The 21,861-nt window shown below is 36.7% G+C and overlaps 2 protein-coding genes and 1 long non-coding RNA gene across 4 annotated transcripts; all 3 read left to right on the top strand.

Moving 5' to 3' along the window:
• Positions 1 to 961: 961 nt before the first annotated feature.
• Positions 962 to 11,024, top strand: LOC106157142 (tubulin monoglutamylase TTLL4-like). 2 transcript variants are annotated; one of them, XM_087018595.1, is made up of 15 exons: positions 962 to 1,139; positions 1,372 to 1,497; positions 1,760 to 1,852; positions 2,246 to 2,350; positions 2,735 to 2,820; positions 5,117 to 5,311; positions 5,559 to 5,641; positions 5,948 to 6,076; positions 6,232 to 6,339; positions 6,641 to 6,742; positions 7,257 to 7,391; positions 7,664 to 7,786; positions 9,676 to 9,787; positions 10,157 to 10,308; positions 10,642 to 11,024. In XM_087018595.1, exons 1-15 carry the CDS (start codon positions 1,064 to 1,066, stop codon positions 10,751 to 10,753), a joined length of 1,737 nt encoding a protein of 578 aa, XP_086874721.1. In that variant the 5' UTR covers positions 962 to 1,063; the 3' UTR covers positions 10,754 to 11,024. The 2 variants fall into 2 exon arrangements, with proteins under 2 accessions (XP_086874721.1, XP_086874720.1); XM_087018594.1 differs by having other exon boundaries at positions 1,372 to 1,533.
• A 1,001-nt stretch (positions 11,025 to 12,025) lies between these two features.
• Positions 12,026 to 18,640, top strand: LOC106176035 (tubulin monoglutamylase TTLL4). The gene is made up of 12 exons (XM_087017082.1): positions 12,026 to 12,092; positions 12,830 to 12,976; positions 13,209 to 13,301; positions 13,953 to 14,057; positions 14,496 to 14,581; positions 14,738 to 14,932; positions 15,479 to 15,561; positions 16,199 to 16,327; positions 16,871 to 16,978; positions 17,254 to 17,355; positions 17,902 to 18,036; positions 18,514 to 18,640. The coding sequence occupies exons 1-12, from the start codon at positions 12,026 to 12,028 to the stop codon at positions 18,638 to 18,640; spliced, it is 1,377 nt and encodes a 458-aa protein (XP_086873208.1).
• Positions 18,641 to 19,133: 493 nt separating this feature from the next.
• On the top strand, positions 19,134 to 20,478 carry LOC147760633 (uncharacterized). Its single transcript, XR_015335448.1, has 3 exons — positions 19,134 to 19,271; positions 19,698 to 19,849; positions 20,098 to 20,478. It is a non-coding gene; the product is annotated as an uncharacterized LOC147760633 (long non-coding RNA).
• The last annotated feature ends 1,383 nt before the right edge of the window (positions 20,479 to 21,861 follow it).

The following is a 21,861-nucleotide window of genomic DNA, read 5'->3' as shown; positions in this document are numbered from 1 at the left end:
GAACATTAATGTACCCCAACTTGCACTAGCAAATGCTGAAAGTGAAACAACATAGAAATATCAATATTCACGCAGGTATTCATACATAAATACATAAACGTAAACATACTAACATAAAACAGAACATACATATGCATGTACACTCATAGAAGTAGTAGCACTTCTATGGTACACTGTTGGCTTACACGCACTAACACACACACACACACACACACACACTTGCGTTCTAACCAAAATTGAAAAATATAAACAATCACCGCACCAAAAAACAAATGTTATTATAATATAAAAACAATCATATATACTTAACAAATTTAAACAAAAATAACCAAAAAACAAAAACGAAAGACAAAAAAAAAAAAAAAAAAAAAAAAAAAAATTACGTGTCGACTGGACTACACTAACTGGTCGAATGAACACCTGTCGTAACTTACCCACTACTCTTCCAAATAAAACAACTAGCACAATATATACAGTGCCTCTACCTAGAAGAAAATAATTCCAATCTAATTCACTTCACTCAACCGAATAGAATTATACGAACAACAAGAAGATGCTGACCCAAACTGCACGGGTGCCTGGCTGTAAAACAAACCAAGGAAAACTACTTACCACATTCCGTCAGGTTTCATTCCCAATGAAAGTATCACTCCACGTCATGTATATCGATCCAAGTCCGCGGAGACCCTCGCTGAATACAATCAGATTAGAAGATCAACACGCCTCCTTTTATTTCCAACGTACTCGTTTATAATCACCAACTTTTTGGTGTTCTAATCAACGCCAGGAGGAGGCGTGTTAATAGTGATTGCATTGGATTGATCTACGTAGAACGAAAGTTTCATCTGGAATGGGCTCTAACTCTTCCCACCATTCTGCGGTTACACAAGACCACTTAAATACACATCGAGCGGATTGTTGTCCACATAGTATTGACTACCCAAGAGACCTACAGTGCTTGGAATGTCGTTAATAATGTTCACACCTGTATATAGCACCAACGATCGTACAATATTAAGCCTCAGGTCAGATAAATTAGGCCAATGCACCGACAGCAAAAAGCATGGCTGGGAAGAAGGGGTGGACAACATCGGCTGTGCTGATATTTATGATTTTCTGCGACCACAGCTATAATACAGGTATCTCATCTCTGTATTTCTATTTTGAAATATACCTCTTGAAATAAGGACGTTTTTGTTACTGTATTTTGACAAAACGCTAAAAATGGTAAGTTATAACAACCGTGTGTGAAATTTAACCACCCATGTCGATTCCATACAGCATGTATTTCTCTGATAGGGACAGCATTTGTACAATTATGTCATTTTTTTCTTTTTTATTGAAAATAATTTTAAACAATTTCGTTTGCAGTCAATTGCTCAGACTCGACCCAAGCAGATGTACATTGTCTAAAACAAACTCCAAAAGGGCCATATGGATTAAGTGACAGTTCACAAACTTTCATTGACTGTGTCACACTGTCATCAACTAATGGAGGTATCTGTGCAGAAGTCAGATTGAAGTCTGTTAAAGGTTAACTCCTGAAAACGTTTAACTAAATTCAAAGAGATCCTTTTTGGATTTTGTCAACATATTTGGTTTCAATCATGTAGTATACGTGTAGTATATCCAATACCCTTCAAATAATATTTTTTGCCAGTTAACTGGCATTAGTAAACTGAGCATTTTAGTCATGTTGCGTATGCTTCAATTAATAATCTCATCAGTTGTATAAATATTTTATATATTCTGATTCCAGACAAGGTATCGGGGCCGTTACTGCCGGCACTCACACCCAGCCTGTTCTCCAATGTCCCACCCTACATCAACTTTATAATGCCTGGACAACAGAGTGAGTTATATCAAAGAAGCTATTTCAGTTGTTACATGACACAAACTAGGAGCAACACGAAAACAAAGCAAATAGGATTTTTAACAGTAGGCAGGCAGGGCAGATGTGCAACCATCTTCAGTGTAGCTTTAATAAGTAAATTACGAAAAATCGGGAATCACGTGTCATAATACTGAAATATTGTATATATGAATTGGGATGAATATTCAATTTGAGTGAATCGTATATATCGTTTTTTTTTGTGATTTTTTTTTGTATAATAGTGAAGACGTCATTCATCTTGATAAAAAATACGTTAGGTCTCATTAGAATCAAAATGCTGAGGATCCTTTACTGGTATCTTTTCTCTTTAATGTATTCTTCTTATGATAGTAAGACTTCTTTCCGTTTTAGAAGAACCATTTCCGGAGAATATAGGTCGTCGTCTACTTTGGTATGACGGGGGTTCCCCTCTCGTCTCTGCAACAGCCATCAGATCCGGCTACTCCCTGACTAAAAGTACCCATAGTCTTCATAGAGTATTATTTTATCTTATGAATAAGTTTTTAAAATTTTCGCTGAGATTTTTCTTCCATTGTATTTTCTGTCTAGCTGGTTTCTTCTTTTTAGCATCTTCATAAAATAAGTCATAATATTGTATTTGGGAAACTATATACCATTATTGGAAATGGGCAATTTAACATGAATCGGTAATAGGCCGGAGAACATGTCTCGCGGTCGTAATTCAAAACGCTATTCAATAATAGTGCATTGGATTCTTGGTCAAAGTTTAAAATGGACAGCATTTTTACTCTTCATATTTAACCAATGCGCATACATGTATGTGCACGTAATTTTGAATCCATACTTAAATATATAATTATTATTACTATTTATTTCCAGATTTCTCTCTGGCAGTTGGATATTACGTAGGATGTTTACAACCCAGTGAAACCTACAAGTTCCAGAATTTGAGACCCAGTCAAAAGGTGAACATTTGCCCAAACTTTTGTATATAATATCTTACAATTTTAAAAGCATGTGGTCCGAGCTACGTGTGAGACAATACACTGTCACCCGAGCGATATATGCCATAACTTCATGGCATATATCGCAAGAGGGTGACAGTGTATTATTTGACATACATACCGAGAAAAAAGAAGTCATTTCATCCTAAAACACCCCTAAAACCGAATAAAGTGACCCTATATCACGCTCTAGAGATGTTATACGGAGTAAACTCGTCCACGTGCGCTTAGTCACCTCCCGCCAAATTCTTACGTAATGTCTGACCAATTTGGTCAATTTTTGCTAAATACTTGTCGTGGACGTTCATCTGGCTTGAAAGGTATTTAATCAACCGTCGACACTGACCATGCGCGTCTCAGCTGAGCCACACCTAGCTGGGACTGCTGCGGAAAAAAGGTCCCAAGGCAAAACCTCTCCTTTTTAGTGACATTTCTGATAAGAAAGGAGCGTCGGACCGGAATATAGTCAAACTTATTTTTCACAAGTGCAAAGGAGAAAGAAATTTACTTTTTGGTGATATTTCTGACAACGAGGCAGTTTCGGAATATAGTCAAAATCGACGGATGTTTATTACAAGTTCACGGGAGTAATAATTCTAGTTTTTTTATTGTTATTTCTGACGACGAAGCGGTTAGGGAATATAGTCAAAATCAAACGGATGTTTATTTCAAGTCCACAGGAGTAATAATTCTACGTTTTGGTGACATTTTTTGCTACGAGACGGTTTCGGAATATACATGTGCTGGTTTTCATAGCATTCATGTGCTACATGTAATTACAAGTTCAAAGGGGGAATACATTTGATTTTTACCGATATATCTGATAAAGAGGAGGAATGAACAGCTTAAAAACAAAAGGTAAATAACACAACCCTCGTTAAAAAGTTATAGATTTACAAATAATTTGTATACACGTGAGGCTTAAATGTAAACTAATTCCCGTTTTCAAACCATACCCATATGATATGACTTATTGTAATAAAATGATAAATAATAATTGTTAAACGTGAAAAGTTTATGCTAATTTATTTAAGAGTGTGAGAGATTTTAAATTTGTCTACTGGTAGGTATATAACGTAACTACTACTACTACTATCTCCTATTACGCCGTTGGGCGTCTAGGGCGTCAACAAAGGTCCTCCACTCCTCTCTGTCTCTAGCTGGGTGTTGAATTGTCCCCCAACTTTCACCCAGTATGACCTTTCAGCCGTTTGACCCCATATAACGTAAGCAACGTCACTATTCTCTTGATGCCAAGAAGGTCACATGATCACTCTGTCTTTGGCTTTCAGCATTTAAGATACCTCGACTGATTTAACCAAGATGTGGTCGTGAAATTCTAGACTACATCGAGGTTAAATCCGAGTTTTCCGAGAAACGCTACGCAGGAATGTCGAGTGAAGCGAGACATTTTTTGGGTAGCGGCTCGAGGTTGCCCTCGATCTTCACTGAAGCTTGGCTAAATGGACAAGCTTCAGTGATCATCATATCGCCACGGTCATATAACATCCCTAGGTATGTATATGTAGATGTCTAAATAGAATATGTCAGTCTACTGGAAATTACTGCTAATTAACTACCTTTACCAACTAAGGTATGATGAGAAAATTTTCTTTATATAATTTATCCAGTTTTTTTTAGCTCCAAATCTCTATTATTTATCATCACGAATGCAATTCACCATTTCACCATTTCTAGCATGACTCAAAGCTAGAATTTTGAGACTCAAAATCGAGTGTATAGACTGTGATCCTGTATAGATTCTGTATATCTTTGGTCTGGTATAACTCGGTGATTTAAGGAATAAGGGATAAAATCTTGAGAAAATTTAAGATTATCCTGTAGGGAGGCCTACCACTCTGTTCTGATAAAAACAATACTAGTAGGCCTATTCTTACCTATCTCATACATCTTTCTCTTCCAAGCATGTCACCTGTACCACTGTCCCTAATTGTGCACACACCATATCGTATGTTTTAAACGTACTAAAGGATTTAAAATATTGAAAAGTTCATAAGATATAAAAGATTGGACAAACCGATAGAAACACTGAAAAACACAAAGTTGCAGCCTCTAAACCGACTTTCACATAGTCTCCCAATACAATTAAGTACCTTGATTGCAATTGTAAACGAACATTAATCTTATTGTGGACATATTTGACAATCGTCACTATAGTTTTAAAACGCATTGCAAAATGCACATTCAATGTAAAAGCATATTTTAAGGGAATAGATAAAATAACGTTATGTTTCAGTATAATCACTTCCCAGGCAGTTGGAGTATTGGCTGCAAGGACAGACTGGAGCTCGCTGTGCGCAAAATGAAGAAAGCACATGGCAGAAAGAACTTTGATTTTCTCCCACCGACCTTTCTCCTTCCAGAGGAAACCGACTTACTCAAGAAAGCATGGGGTAGCAAGCAGAAGGGCAATCTGTGGATTCTTAAACCTGTAAGATAAAATTTACCGTATCCATGCATATGCAATCGTAGGCAAGGTTTTGACGAGAGGATATAACTGTATTTAATGTAATGTAATGTAATGTAATGTAATGTAATGCAGTGCAGTGCAGTGCAGTGCAGTGCAGTGCAGTGCAATGCAATGTAATGTAATATTTAATGTCGAATGTGGTGGGGTGGGAGTTATATCATAAATATCACACTTATCTACACCAAATAATGTTTTTGTCTATGGGAAGCCATGTTTTCATGGAGGAAGGGGCATTGAAGTGATACGACGACAGGAAGAGATCCCTGCTTACACCAGGATTGTGGTACAAAGGTAGAATGTTATCTTGTCAACAGTAAAACTTTTGGCTGGTGTGTGTGTTCGTTCGTGCGTTGGTGTGTGTGTGCTTGTGTGCCTATGTTTTTGTGTGTGTAAAATAGTTGGTATAAGTAATTTTAATGAATTGTTTTATGAGAAAAACACTTTGAAAATTCAAGAGGTGCACGTCACGTACAGTATATTTACTTTTCTATTTAAAATTAAAAAACTTGTTAAAACAATAATCATTGCTTCTACCTACCTCATCGTGATACATCGTCGATTTCTGTCTTATAACACCTTGGTTTTATTCACTTCCAGATATATATCCAATCCTTACCTCATAGATGGTTATAAGTTTGACATGAGGATCTACGCCTACGTCCCCAGTATAAACCCACTAAGAGTGTACCTGTACCCTGATGGTGTGGTCAAGTTTGCTACAAAGAAGTATGTAACTGTTGTTGTTGTTCTTGTAAAAAATAGACTGTATGCGATGCACTGTGATGTAGACTTATTAAATTAATGGAAAGTCTAAGCGAATGAAAGTGTACGCATTTACATGTATCATGACTTAATTCAATATTATATCATTTCTTATCTAGGTTTTCAACGGACGACCTTGACACTATGGTCCACCTCACCAATATTGAGGTAAACGCCAAGAATCCGGAATATACATTGGATTATTCACTGAAAACAGGACACAAAAGGTAACGATTTATCCATTTCACTGCTGTAAGTCAATGTTTGGTAGCATGTTCAACATAAAGAAATAGTACGTTTACACAGGTTTGGCATCCTTTTGGACTTTAACTATGGGGTCACCAGCATCATAAATTGATGAGGCTGCATATTTTGAACTAATTCGTTATTGCTTTTTTTGGTCAAACATAAGTGTCTCTTTATTATTATCATTATTTTCTTTTTTATCAAACATTTAATGATGCAACCTTGTAAAAAAAGAATTTGTATTTCCCTGTGCTTGCCTACGAATAGTGTTCTCTTCTTCAGGTCACTAAGTGCATTAAAGGAATATCTTAAAACAAACAACGGGACCTACTGGATGCCAATATGGGAGGAAATCAAAGATATCGTCCTTAAAACGATTATCAGGTAAATTCACCCGTTTACCTCTCTGGCACCATCTCATACGAAAACATTGCTGTGTATGAGGAAGTGAATTGGAATCGAACAAACCTAAAAGAATGTAACATGTATCTTACATAAGTATGAGTAAGAGATGAATCTTTATATAATACTAACGGTGAATTAAGCTACGTAATTTTGAAACTTAGACAATGAACTATTTTGGAGCTATGACAATGACCTATATGCGATGGAAAACAAATAGGGTATCCTTGTTTGGCGTTTGAAATTGTAAAGTCTGCTATATTCGCAGTAAATGAAAATTAGCCATGCCCAAAAGTAGGTAAGTTTTTTCCCATATCTTCCAGGATTTATATTTACTTTGTTTCAATAGCCCCACACGCATTTACAGTTTTAGTGGCCAGTTCTTTCATTAACAGCTGCTAACAAGAAGTATGTTTCGAAAAAGGTCATGCTCTCTCTTCCATAAAATCCCATTGTTCGTATGCATAAAGTAACTGTTGTTTTTCCCTCAAAACAGCGGAGAGTCCGAGATAAATGAGGGAGTACAAATTTACCTGCAGAGCAAATACAGCGGGCATGAGCTGTTCGGTTTTGATATACTTCTGGACCAGAACTTGAAGCCTTGGGTCCTAGAGGTCAACATAGCACCTGGGTAAGAGTTTTTCAAAATATGTAATAAAAGAAAAGGGCTGTAATATTTAAAGTTATTTAACTCTGATGAATGAATTTGATGTTGGCTTTCAATTATTGTCAAAGCCCCAACTTAACTTTTAAGGATGTGAAAGTCGACAAAAATTAGTATTCCACGTGGTCGCAACCTCGGCACACAGGGTATTAAGAAGCTTATTTTGAGACTTTCATCGGCTACGATGTATCTTTTGATATCAGACTTACTGAATGAATCTACTCCTTTACATTATACAGGTTATACCCACACTCCGGTCACTTCCGCCCGGTCAATGACCCTATGGCCAAGGACATGCTGAATTTGGCCGGGTTCAGAATTCCTGGTGATCAGAGTACAGACAAAGAGAATAGTAACACTAGGTAAGACATTCCGCTCTGGACAACTGTGTAAATCATCTTCTCATAATACTGGGATATTTTAACTTGAACTAGCTACAAACTGTTCTTCATTTGTTGGTAAAGCTTACTATATTTATGAATTGTGTTTAAATGACAGCCTCTATTGAAAACGACTTACAAGTTATCTAGTAGTAATAGAAAAAAATGTAAACATTTATCACATTGCATATTGATCTGTTCTTAATATCCTCATTGCTACAATACAAACAATTCGCTGTCTCAAGCGTAATGATGGTAAAAGTGGTTTCTAAAAATGACTAAATATATAATACCTACATTGTAAAAACAGTGTTTAGCATTTAAATACATACAACACACGTTAGGCACCTATACGCATTTAGAAATCTGTGTAAATGCTAAACGCGTATAGCTTTTCAAACGTTTCACAGAAGAAAAAGCTAGACACGTTGGCATTGTTACACGTTTAGCTATGTGTTTAGCTTCACCGGCATATGATTCTATAACAAGTCTATCACAAGCTAAGCACATTGGCTAAGCACTTCCTCTGCTAAGCGCGTGAGGCTGCTAAACATATGGAGCTGCTATAGGTGTGGAATTCCTTAACGCGTGGAGCTGCTAAACAACATGTTTAGCTTTTCAAGCTCGTCACAGAAAAAAATGCTTCACAATCCCATATATACGATCCCATAACAAGTTTATTACAAGACTCAAAAATTTTGCTTAACACTTCCCTTTGTAAACATATGGGGCAGTTGGAGGCGAGAAGCAGCCTGCTCGAATGCGTTGTGTCCTTCCTTGCAGTAACGTGTGCTTATTTAAAATAGGCCTATAAAGTAATAATCCAAATAACAAATAACGTTTTCACGACGTTATCAGCTGGTTACATGATGGTGATGGTATAGAATAACGTCATGGTAACGTTATGGGTGTTTTTAACTCCATGCAAAATGATGTCCTTGCAGTTTTATAAGCGTTTTATAACATTCTGGAAAAACATAATTTAATGTTTTGAACCTTTTTTTATTAATCACCAAAACACGTCTTATGCTGTATGAACTACAGTTAGCGGTTAATTCCAAAATGGGCTTGGGTTAGTCGGCGACTAGAGCGGTGCGATTTGAAAAATATTCGGACTATCGTTACCAAAATAACCAGCATGTGATGAAAGCTTAAATAAAACCATTATAATGAATACCCCACCATCATCCTGATGTTCTATTGTTCATTACTTCCGGAAAAAATAAATGAACATCAATACCTTAACGCATTTTATCAAAATATGAAAAAAATGTTTTAAAGTAAAAGTGATAGTTGTTTTTAGTCTTTAGTAAACTAGTGTATTTTCCTAACTTGTTTTTCAGAAATATATTCCAATTAATTTCCTCGCAAGGTCAGCTAACACAAAGATGAATAAGTCCCGCTGTAAAGATGATGGTGTGAATCAACTATGTTGACAGTTCACGGTACCCTGTTATAGATAGAGATAGCTATAGCAGTTAAAGGTGACCGTGACTTCGCGCGCGCGCGTGTGTGTGTGAGAGATTGACTGAAACAGTTGAAAACGTTACAACCTTAAAGTTAAACAAATACACCCTACATTTATTAGGCGTCAAGCACGTCAAAGCGTGTAACATGTTAATAGGCTAAACGTGCTTAGGTGCTACACGCGTGGAAAAAATGAGACAAAACAGGCGCTTAGAAATGTGTCTCAGAGCTAAACACTGTTTTTACAGTGTATGAAGCATCACGTTTCGATCGTTCATCTTGGGGAAGGCTCTCTATTGTCAGGGGCAAAAATGTCATGACTCGAAAGGGAAAATACGCCTAGATTATAAAGAGGGAATTTGCATTTGTATCATGGTGAAGAAAGCCGAATACTTCTATTCCAGTGGGTCTGACGTTCCTGACCACTTACTGCTGGACAAACGGTGGTGGTCACAAACGTTGTCTGGCGAAGAGAAAGCAAAACAGAAATATTATTGTGATAACTACAAGAACGAGGTTTGTATTTTATCGAACTCATGTCTATGCAGCACAGATTGAAGTGGGGTTCAAGGTTTTTTTGACAAACAGAACGCCATTTTAAAAAATGTGAAAGAAGGCCTTCGCATCACGTTTAGGATTTTACTGTATATCTGACATAAAATAATTCCGTGTCATCCATTTTGCTGCCAAGAGTTACAGTGTTACAAATTGTAAGGTTTTCATCATATTGAATATCTGGATATGTGATTTTATGTGCTCTTTTTCTGGGTCGTTTCAATCTTGTTACTTTGTTGTTTTCTAAGTCCCGGGTGCGAAACTGAACAAACGTGTTCCAGTGTAGATCTGATCACTTGCATTGTCCCAATATTTTTTTTGATTTTCCAGACGATTCTGTCTACTATCCTGGACAATTTAACACCGGATGACATCCGGGTCCTCGTTGACACCATAGACGAGAACAGCAGGCGGGGAGGATTCGACAGGATCTTCCCAAGATTAGACACAGACAAATATTTCCAGTTTTTCCAAAAGCCGAGGTAAGGTATCGAGTTGTTTTCGAAGAGGTCCAATCTGGCGGTGATTTTAGCAATATTTGTCGAAGCAGAAGAAAATATCTACCCTACCGTTTGGTTGTGGCGTAAATTATCTGGGATGCATTCGTCCATTACTGGACCTGGTTCAGTTGAGAAGCTTTTTTTTTTAAACATTTTTTAACTGAAAAGGGGAAATTTCGTTCGTTTTCTGGGCTATAGGCAAATGTATATTACATTTATTGTGGGATTTAATTGAACGAAACTATTCAGTAACGCTGTTTTGCTTGAAAACACAATTTTTTATTTTAGGGACCGTAAGAAATATTTATTTTACAGGTACCACAATATTCTAATTCACCAGTGGTTAAAACGATTCCATAAAAACGAAACTGAGGGCATATCTCTAGTGGAAGCTCATTGTAAAGATCTAAAGCACCTTGCAGACTAAAGATGAAACAACGGATGTTCAACATCAATGCTTTAGCTTCTTTGGGGATTATCTTATTGCCGCAGCTCTAGTGGATCTTGCACTGTTGGTTGGTAATCTTGACTGAACATGTGGTTTGAAACTGTGGAAGTAAACAACATGAAGAACTAAAGTGCATAACAAATAAATAGCTACATGGCGCTAATAATCATAACTAAACGTGACTTGAAAGGTATTATGAAGCAAAAAAGGGAACAGTATGTAATGTGTAAATAAATGGCACTGAAACTTATACTTTATTCCCGCATTTCTGTGACAGATGTCGGGGATCATGTTATCATGCCCATCCGTGCGCATGCGCCCATTTGTTCATTCGTCTGTCCGGTAATAAATTCCAATATCTCCTCGAAGACTATTAAAGTGATGTTGAAATTATGTTGATATACTTGTCATCAGGGTTATGCATAGACACTTTTGTTAATCTGTTTATCTGATTGCATCCATCGATAGTTGCATCGATCTACAGAGACCGGTAGTTTCTCTCTCTCTCTCTCTCTCTCTCGAAACGTACATAAATGTACATACTCAAAGTAATGTGTTGACAATCAGTGGTCCACAAAGAGCCCAGACCACGCCTTAAGCCCTGCCCTGAGCCACGCCCTGAGGCACGTCTTGGGCCACGCCTGGAGGCAGGTCGAGTAACGTGTCATAAAACTTACACAGCAAAATTGCTACAAATGAAGCTTACTTTTGAACAACAGCTACCGGTATTTAATTCCTTCATCATCGTTTTTAAAAAAAGCAAACTATAAGATTAAATAAATCAAAATTAGTGATAAAACATGGTTTAAAATAGATAATTCTTCATAAATGAAAGAAAAGGCTGAATACGCATACGAAAGCCTTATAAGGTCACATCCTAGGGTCTCATTCCCAATGAATTTATGGTTACATGTAGATCGACCCAGCATCGAGGGGACTCTCGCTAAATGCAAGCAGATTACCATATAAATGCGCTATCTCCTGGTATTGATTAGACCACAGAAAAGGTGGTGATTGTACGAAAGCGATGGAAACAAGTGGTTTAGTGTTAATCCGCTTATCTAATCGCAATCAGCGAAAGTCTTGGATCGATCTGCGTGGAACGATATTTTCATTGGGAATGAGTCCCTAGCCGAGCTCCACTGGTGCCTCATGATTTATAGATGGCGTAGATTTACCACAATTAGGTGAAATGAGAGCGCGCGGGGACAAGCTACCAGTTAGTGTATCCTTGAAGTAAATATGAACGACATGATTCTATTGAATAATTGGACTACGTGGGCTATTTGGATGGTGGTATCTTCCATCTCCATAACAGGTACGTAGACCGTTTGATAAATTCCTTTCATAAGTATTTTTAACTTTTATTATTCCCTGACCTGTGTAAGTTTTCTGGTTGTGAAAGCTATTTGAAAAGACGGGCAAGCACTTGTAAATCAAGGCCAGTAGTTAATATTTTTATTACCAGGTGTCACGTCGTGTGTTTTAGTTATAAAACTTTGTTTTGTGTAACATGGATTAAATGCATTTCGATAAGTAAATTGAAAACTAAAAACTGAAAAAAAGGTAGGGAAGATGGCTAAGGTTAACATTTTAGCTCTGGTATAAAGCCGATTAAACTGAAATACCTATAACTCGGACCCGATCTTAATCATTTACTACGTTAATATGGTTGAAGGGATGCTGGTAGATAATTAATTTATATACTGTACGGTAGTATAGCAAAAGCATGTATTTATACAATATTAGTCAATCTAAAACATAATCACCTACATGTATATCTTCACGCAAGTAGCATATGGGCCATGGTCTATCTCGAGTATTCACTTTACTGCGGTCAGTCATCCACGGCTAAAATGATTATATGTAAATTATGCGGGCAGAATTAAAAACAAAACACTTACAAGGTTATTCATAAAAATCGTTTGTGAAATATAACAACCCACCTCGGTTCCATGCCGCGTGTATTTATCAATTAGGGACAGCATTTGCACAGTTAAGTAATTTATCTTTTTTTTTATTAAATATAATTATTTTAAACAGTTTCTCTTGCAGTCAAATGCTCAGGCTCGACCCACATTGCTGCGCATTGTCCTAAAAGAGCAACATACGGTTTAAGTGACAGTGCCCAAACTTTCATTGACTGTGTCACAGCAACTAATGGAGGTGTCTGTGAAGAAGTCAGTTTGACGTCAGTGAAAGGTAAAGTTCCGAAATAGGTTAACTGAACACGAAGGAGTCTTATTTGAATTTGGTCAGCATATTCGGTTTATCATTCTTAGACTGTTGACATACACTATAAAAATATTTTTGTCCCAAAACAAGTATAAGAATCACCTCATTATAGTGATGAACTGAGCATTTTAGTAATGATATATTTGCGTCAATTAATAATCTGATCAGTTGTCTATATTTAAATATATTCTGATTCCAGACAAGGTATCGGAGCCGTTACTGCCGGCACTCACACCCAGTCTGTTCTCCAATGTCCCACCCTACCTCAACTTTATAATGCCTGGACAACGGAGTGAGTTATATTAAAGTCAATGGAATAGAAGCTATTTAATAACTGCTGTTTCAGTTGTAACGTGTATCAAACTTAACGCAAACTAGCTAGGAGCCACACAAAAACAATTTGGACAAAGTTTATCAGTTGACAGGTGGGGCAGTTGTGCAACCATCCTCAGTTTAACTTTAATAAAAAATAAATTACGAATAATGGGGGAAATTTTTAATTGTACACGTACACGAAAACTTTAAATGAATACTTCTTAAAGTTCTAAAGTTTCATTTTACAGTTAATCCTATTATGAGCAATGAGATCAATGTAACGCTTTTGGATTCTTTCCTATTTTCCCTTCATTATTCTCTATTCTTCATTAAGACTGTTGAACAGTGTGGGGATTGTAAGAATTTTTTTACCCTTTATATAAGAAAAATAACGAGCAATCGTTCGACATAATATTGAAATATTGTACATTTGAATCTGAGTGTACAGTCAATTTGAGTAAACTGTATCGTTATTGGTGATGTAGCTTGTATGATGGTGAAAAAGTGAAACGTCGTGCATCCTAAATAAAAAAAAACGTTGTCTCTTTAGAAACGAAATGCTCTTTTTTCAGGTATCTTACATGTTTTGTGTATGTGCTTCATGATTGTGAGACTTTTTCCGTTTTAGAAGAACCATTGCCGGATAATATAAGTCGCCGTCTACTTTGGTATGACGGGGGTTCTCCTCTGGTCGCTGCAACAGCCATCAGATCCGGCTATACCCTGACTAAAGGTGCCAATTATTTTATTATAGTTTTCATTATTATTATTATTATTATTATTATTATTATTATTATTATTATTATTTGATTATTTTTTCTTTTTGCGTCTTAATTAAATGAGGCGTTATATTGGGGGAAAACACATACCTTTATTACATATATATAGACTTGGAATAGCCCTTGACACGTTAAATAAAATATGGGCTGGGGGCCTTGCAATGTAATTTACGAAAATATAATGCCCATACATATACAATTATTGGGAATGACCAATTTAACTAGGCCGGAGAACAGATATTTTGACAAAGGTAATTCATAATGCTATTGCATAATCTTGTATTTGACTCTTGGTAAAATATTAAAACAGACGGTATTTCCAATTTTTGCTTCCCATTTTTATTCACGGAAGTATATATTGAGTGTTTATGCAAATATCCACCAATTTCCAGATTTTGCAATGGCGGTTGGATATTACGTAGGATGTTTTCAGCCCAGTGAAGTATACAAGTTTCAGGACTTCAGACCCAGTCAAAAGGTGGGCATTTGTCCAGCTTTTATATATGTTATATATAAACGCAGTTCATGATTGGTTTTGTATTCACAACTCTGTAGTTTTAAAAAGTGTTTTAAAAATCACATTCGTTGTAAAAAATATTTTTACTGAAATAGATAAAATAACGTTATGTTCCAGTATAATCACTTCCCAGGCAGTTGGAGTATTGGCTGCAAGGACAGACTGGAGCTCGCTGTGCGCAAAATGAAGAAAGCACATGGCAGAAAGAAGTTTGATTTTCTTCCACCGACCTTTATCCTTCCAGAGGAAACCAACCTACTCAAGAAAGCATGGGGTAGCAAGCCGAAGGGGAATCTGTGGATTCTTAAACCAGTAAGATAAGTCTACATTGGCTTTATTAGATAATTCATTACCTTGATGTCAGTTCCTGCAAGATATTATAAATAACTGCAACCCTCGTACGTGTCTGTCTCAGCACTTTGAACAATAATATAAAGAATAAAACAAGATCTAAAACATGTCATCTAAGATAAGTGAAAGATGCAAGTTATAAAATCCTAAAAACAAAAAACTTAAACTGAGTTTATCAAAAGTCAGTTTAAGTAAAACACTATGAGCAGTAAAACACTGTGAGCAGCTGAGTAGTGGCACCATCTATTTATTAATTACGTTTTATAACTCTTGCCATGTCTGTTTGATACATGTACCCTCGTCCATGCAGGGGGGGGAGGTTTTGTAAACGGCTGATATTGATATTGATATATGCCCTAGTATCTACTAAGTATGCATATGCGGCTGGGAGCAAGGCTTTTGACAAGACGAAATGACTCTAGGTTATTTAATGTAGGATGTACGTAGAAAATAATAGAACATATGTTATCAACGCCAAATAATAAAATTTTCTATGTCTATGACCAGCCATGTTTTCACGGAGGAAGAGGCGTTGAAGTGATACGGCGACAGGAACAGATTCCTGCCAACGCTAGGCTTATGGTACAGAGGTGTGTGTGAGTTTATTTGTATATTTATTTATTTATTTAATTATTTAGCATAAAATTTATTTTTCCCTTGGCCCTCTATGTTTGTGTGTGTGTGTGTGTGTGTGTGTGTGTGTGTGTGTATCGTGTTTGTTTGTTTGTTTGTGTGAGTTTATTTATTAGTTATTTATCAAGCTTTATTTATTAAGAGTAAAAACATGGTAAATTTAAAATGTATCTTTCCGCCCGTGTAAAAATGGGTCTCATTTAATTTTACTTACGGTTCTCAATCTATTCTAGATCATTTGGTGTATTTTTTTTTTTACCATTTTAACGTTGTTCTGTGATGAATGTAACAGTTCAAGAACTGTTTTTGGAAAGTCCTTCAGAATGTCTTAGAACAGTTTAAGAACATTTTTCTCTAAAAAAGAAAAATATTGTTAATAGGACAGATTGAAAACGTAAATGAGCCCTCCATGCTTGTGTTTGTGTGTATGTCAATTCATTGGTATGTTTTTAATGTATTGTATTATAAGAAAAAAACACATAATTTTCACGAAGCGCACGTATATTTATTTAAATAGTACCCCCCCCCCCCCATACACACACACACATACACCAAAAATATGTTTTATTAGAGCTTGGTTCTATTCACTTCCAGATATATAACCAACCCTTACCTCATAGATGGTTATAAGTTTGACATGAGGATCTACGCCTACGTTCCCAGTATAAACCCGCTAAGAGTTTACCTGTACCCTGATGGTGTGGTCAAGTTTGCTACCAAAAAGTATGTTACTAATGTGATGATGTTGTTGTTGTAATTATTTGATTCTATGCGATGTATTGTGATGTAGAGTTGATAAACTAATGGTTTTGGTGTCACTTCCATGGGAACCAAAAAAAATAAAAATAAAATAAAATAAATAAATAAATAAAAAAAGGGGTGGGGCCTAAATCAAAGTTCATGGTAGTCTTTCAGGAAATACCTGGATAAGGTTTTCCGTATTATGTTGTCGATGTGGACAACATATTAGCCAGATAATTATATGGATATCATTATTACGATACAGTAAGATTCTTTATCATTGAGCTTGGATGAAATGGTCTCACTTCCCCCGTGCGAGAACCAACACTGTCTGAACCTCGTGTCATTTTAAATCCCAAGTTCTCCTTTGCAACATAAATTTCAGACGGAGTCGGGTCCTTTGACACTTATTTTGCTTCTGTGTGCCTGCGGGGGAATGTTTCACTGTACAGCACAGTCAAAACAAATAACAGTGCAAGTATTTATGATGATTTAATTAAATATTATATATCACTTCTTATCTAGGTTTACAACGGACGACCTTGACAGTATGGTCCACCTCACCAATATCGAGGTAAACGCCAAGAATCCGGCATATACCTTGGATTATTCACTGAAAACAGGGCACAAATGGTAAGTTTACCCTTTTCGCTGCTGTTGGTCATTGTTTGATTAATTGTCCAACTGAAGGTTTGGGAAGGTTTTGAATCCTTTTTGGGATTAGTACACGTACCACCAGCAGCGTCTGTGAACTGATGAGCACATTGGAATTGCTGTAGCTTTGTTTTGGCTCAAATACCACAGTATCTTATTATGTTTTGATCAAATATCTAATGGTGTTATCCGCTTAGAAACAACGGCTGTACATTTTTACTGTGCTTGCTTACCAATAGCGTTCTTTACTTTAGGTCGCTTAATGTATTGAAAGAATACCTTAGAACAAACAACGGGACTGACTGGATGCCAATATGGGCGAATATCAAAAATATCGTACTTAAGACGATTATCAGGTAACTTCACATCAATCCCTTGATAGCACCATATCATTCATAATTATATATAAACGCGTTGCTTTGTATGAGAAAGCAAAAAATATATATATTCGAACAAACGTAAAGGTAACGTGTTTGTCATAATGTAAAAATGAATTATTACAAATATCGGTAAATTAATCCACGCAATCTTAAAACTCAGACAATGCAATACATGATATCAAAAACGGATAGGTTTTCCTTGTTTGGTGTTTGAAATTGTAAGTTCTGTAGTACTCCCGCAGTAAGTAATATTTACAATTCAAGAAGGATGTTAGTTTTATGTCATATCTTAAGGGATTTTTATATACATTGTCTCAATGGACACACACAATTAAACAGTGAATGTGATCTTTACTTAAGTTCGTTATTTACAGATACTATTAAATTATGTATGGGAAATTAGCTCTCTCTTCTATAAGTTAGCAGTATTAGTTCATATGCGTTAAGTAATCACTGCGTCCCCCCCCCCCCCCAAACAGCGGTATGAGTAAAGTAACCGTTGTGTGTCTTTCTCCAAAACAGCGGGGAGCCTGAGATATGGGAGGGAGTGCGGAAATACCTTCAGAGCAAATACAGCGGGCATGAACTGTTCGGCTTTGATATACTTCTGGACAATAACATGAAGCCTTGGGTCTTGGAGGTCAACAAATCACCTGGGTAAGTTTTTTGGTTTCCTTTATGACAATAACATGAAGCCTTGGGTCCCAGAGGTCAACATAGCACCTGGGTAAGTGTTAGATATAGGTCTAGGCCCTGTTTAACCGAAACTGGGATGGATAGATTCCATGGATTACATTGTCAATGTTATCCTTTAGACAGATATCCTGAGGATAGCTGCCATTTTGACTACTAAAAAGCAATACCAGAAAGCAATAATAATAATGATAATAATAATAATTTTGAAAAATAAATGAAATAAAATAAGTTGCAAAAGTTTTGAAGCATATTTACAGTTTACTACACTTTGTGTTGGTTATTTTGTGGGTATTGTGTTTAATATGGGCGTTAGTGTTAAAAGATCTGCGCTTAGTGTGCGTTTTCGCCTAACCCGTTTATAAAACCTGCTTAAGAGCTCATTTTGATAACGTAATTAGTTATCTTCTGTTATTTAACTCATCACTGTAATATTTACAGCCTATACCCACACTCCGGTCACTTCCGCCCAGTAAATGACCCCATGGCCAAGGATATGCTGAATTTGGCCGGGTTCAGAATTCCTGGTAATGAAGAAACAGACCACGGGAATGAAATTACAAGGTAGGGCATTTCGCTCTGGACAAATTCGTAAATAGGCTTCTCATGATTTTGGGATATTTTAACTTGAACTTGTCATAAATTGTTTTACAATTGTTGGTGCAGCTTTCGGTATTTGTGAATTTTGCGTAAATGACGAACTTCATTCGAAGTGGTGATAGCAATTGATGACACATTTTAACACTCAACGACATAATGCATCAACGAGAGTAACCTCAATGTATCTGTTTGTTGTCATTGACTTCGGGTGCATTTCCCGTCTTTACCCCCGCAGATATCGGAGACCATTTATGTACGGTGAAGAGTTTTCTTTCCTCAGGTATAATGATGGTAGAAAGTCATGTCTAAAATGACTAAATATAAAATATTTATGAGGCATGATGTTTCGACCGTTCAACTTGGCCAAGGCTGCCTTATGTTAGAGGCAAAATGCCGTGTCTCAAAGGGGAAAATAGGCCAAGTTTATTTTGAGACCATTTGCTTTTTTTATCTTAATTAATAATTAAGTCAAATATTTCTATTCCAGTGGGTCTGACGTTCCTGACCACTTACTGCTGGACAAACGCTGGTGGTCACAAACATTGTCTGGCGAAGAGAAAGCAAAACAGAAATATTATTGTGATAACTACAAGAACGAGGTTTGTATTTTGTCGAAATCATATTTAGACAACACAGATTGAAATGGTTTTGACATATACAACTAGAATTTTTATTTTTGTTTTATTTGCAATGTGGCTTGAGTGCTTCATTTGGGAGGGGCAAACAATGCCGTGCCGATGACTGACACTAGCGATTAAATGCATGCGTGCACAGATATTTAAATTAAATATTATATACCGTAAATATTATATTAAATTTTAGTTTTTCAAATAAATATTGTACACTTTTCCCTATTTATTTTTATTTTATGTACACAATGTTCATCATCATCATCATTCCTCTTCGACCCGTGTGGGACATAAGGCCACGTACACAGTGGTCAGGAAAGTAAATAAAATGTTAATCGAAATGCTGCACTTAATCTCGAGTCTATGGGCAAACATCGCTTTTTTGGGATTTTCCAGACGATTCTGTCCACTATCCTGGACAATCTGACACCGGATGACATCCGGATCCTCGTTGACACGATAGACGAGAACAGCAGGCGGGGAGGCTTCGACAGGATCTTCCCAAGATTAGACACAGACAAATATTTCCAGTTCTTCCAAAAGCCGAGGTAAGGTATCGAGTTGTTTGCAACGGCGTCCATTTGAGCAGTGATGTTTAGCAATAGTGTTCGAAGCTGAGGAAAAATATCCAATTTCTTGTTTGAGAGTGGTGTAAGTTGGCAGCATGTATCAAACCTTTAACAGCAAGTGTATAGTGAAGTATGTTTTTATTTTCTACTCAGTTGACTTAGATTAGTTTGATTGACAACATACCGTCGTTTGGTTAATTGTATCGTTACAAATGTTTGCTTTTCAGGTACCACAATATTTTAATTCACCAGTGGTTGAAACGATTCCATAAAAACGAAACAGAAGGTGTATCTCTAGTGGAAGCTCATTGTAAAGAGCTAAAGCACCTTACAGACCAAAACTGACACAATTGCCTTTGCTTCTTCGAAGATCGTCTTATCGACCCAGCTCTAGTGACCTTTTGGATATTGGATATTTACCTTGAATTTCTGCTGTAATAAAAGGCTATAGCAACAGTGTCTTTGAACTGGTTGGTGTTCATAAGACGAGATACGGCCTATATTCAGTCAAAACTCCAGTCGGCCTGGATTTGTATCAATATATGGGGCTCTTGCTGAGTGCAATCTGCTTAGCTGAATGACACGCCACCTCCTGGCGTTTAGGAGAATACGGAAAAAAATGGTGATTATACGAGTACGTTGGAAACAATGGGCTTGTTGTTAAATTAAGCTGATTGCATTCAGTGATAGTCCCTGCAGAGTTGGATCGATTTACGTGGACCGACGGTGTCTTTGAGAACGGGGCCATAGATTTAATGGAACTGGGATCGGACTGTCGTTGGGACCTTTATAATATTTAACACTGTCTAAAACTTTGGGGATTAAAGGATTGAAGCTCTATCATCAGAGATGTGCATGGGCACTTCAGATGCAGTTAGGGAAGGTGGGGCTACTCCTGGGATTGATGATAGTATTTTTATAGTAACTTATAGTAACTGGCTCGCGCTGCCAGTAATTACGCTGCGGGACATTCAGGGCACAGACCGTGATCACAAGATATACGGCGAATAGAAAATAGATTTCTAGAAAATAGACTTTCCATGTGAACGAAGCCTTAAATAGTCCTGCTATTATTATGGATTGAATTTTCAATATCATATATGTAGGTCTCAGGCAGTGTGCCATAGACGTAAAGCAATGGAGTTTCAAAGCGTGAGTTACTAGGTATGCTGGGAAGTGCGGGTCTACCGATCGACACCATCTAGTTTACGTTGTAATAGTTAAAACTATAGAAAACACTTTTATATTTACTCATTTATATGTAGGTCAACAGATAAGTTTTACGAAAGCATTTCTGCCGAGGTCGTGTCTTCTATGAAGGTACATGCATAACTAATAGCAAACTTTATGACAAGCTAATATAAAAAAATGGAGATATATATTTCATGTGCAAACAACCTATTTCAGAAATTTGTGGTCAGGTCAAAATGAGGGCAGCAGTTAAATGCACTCGACTGTAAAATCAACGGTAAGTCTGCATTCAGAACAGCGGACTAACTAGTCCGCGGACCAAATATGGCGACCGACTAAAAAGCTTGTCGTCTAAACCGCTAATAGACATTGAATAGATTTCCTGTGGGGAAGTATTCAAGTGGGTCGGCCATATTGACCCGTGGACTAGTTAGTCCGCTGTTCTGAATGTGGCCTTAGTGATACATTACGGATTGTTTACAATCTGATGTGAAATTAGCAAGACAAAGTCCATTTTATCTTCTTTTGTGCGCCTGTCATGTTAACAGGTAACCAGTAGGTGTAGCCCTTTCATATGCATGTCAATATTACATTAAGAAGCCACGTAGTAAACCGCATAGGCAACTCGTTAAGACTCAGATAACCCCATTCTCTCTCATTATACTTCATCTGACAAACTTAAAATATTATTTTGCATCTTATCAAGGTTAAAAACAATCTGTCTCTCTTTCACTCACCCTCACTCTCTCTCTCTCTCAATTAGCACCTACATGTGTATAGGTAACTTATATAGATATATG

This window comes from Lingula anatina, chromosome 7, assembly GCF_051362555.1.
Source record: "Lingula anatina isolate TDL-2025a chromosome 7, LinAna3.0, whole genome shotgun sequence".
Lineage (NCBI taxonomy): Eukaryota > Metazoa > Brachiopoda > Lingulata > Lingulida > Lingulidae > Lingula > Lingula anatina.
This window is presented reverse-complemented; position numbering and strand designations above follow the sequence as displayed.

Coding starts and splice junctions, on each gene's coding strand:
- LOC106157142 (XM_087018594.1), top strand. CDS start 1,064: ATGGCTGGGAAGAAGGGGTGGACAACATCGGCTGTGCTGATATTTATG. Junction 1,534..1,759: donor CAGATTGAAGTCTGTTAAAG/GTTAACTCCTGA, acceptor TTCTGATTCCAG/ACAAGGTATCGGGGCCGTTA. Junction 10,309..10,641: donor CAGTTTTTCCAAAAGCCGAG/GTAAGGTATCGA, acceptor TTTATTTTACAG/GTACCACAATATTCTAATTC.
- LOC106176035 (XM_087017082.1), top strand. CDS start 12,026: ATGATTCTATTGAATAATTGGACTACGTGGGCTATTTGGATGGTGGTA. Junction 13,302..13,952: donor TATAATGCCTGGACAACGGA/GTGAGTTATATT, acceptor TTTCCGTTTTAG/AAGAACCATTGCCGGATAAT. Junction 14,058..14,495: donor CGGCTATACCCTGACTAAAG/GTGCCAATTATT, acceptor ACCAATTTCCAG/ATTTTGCAATGGCGGTTGGA.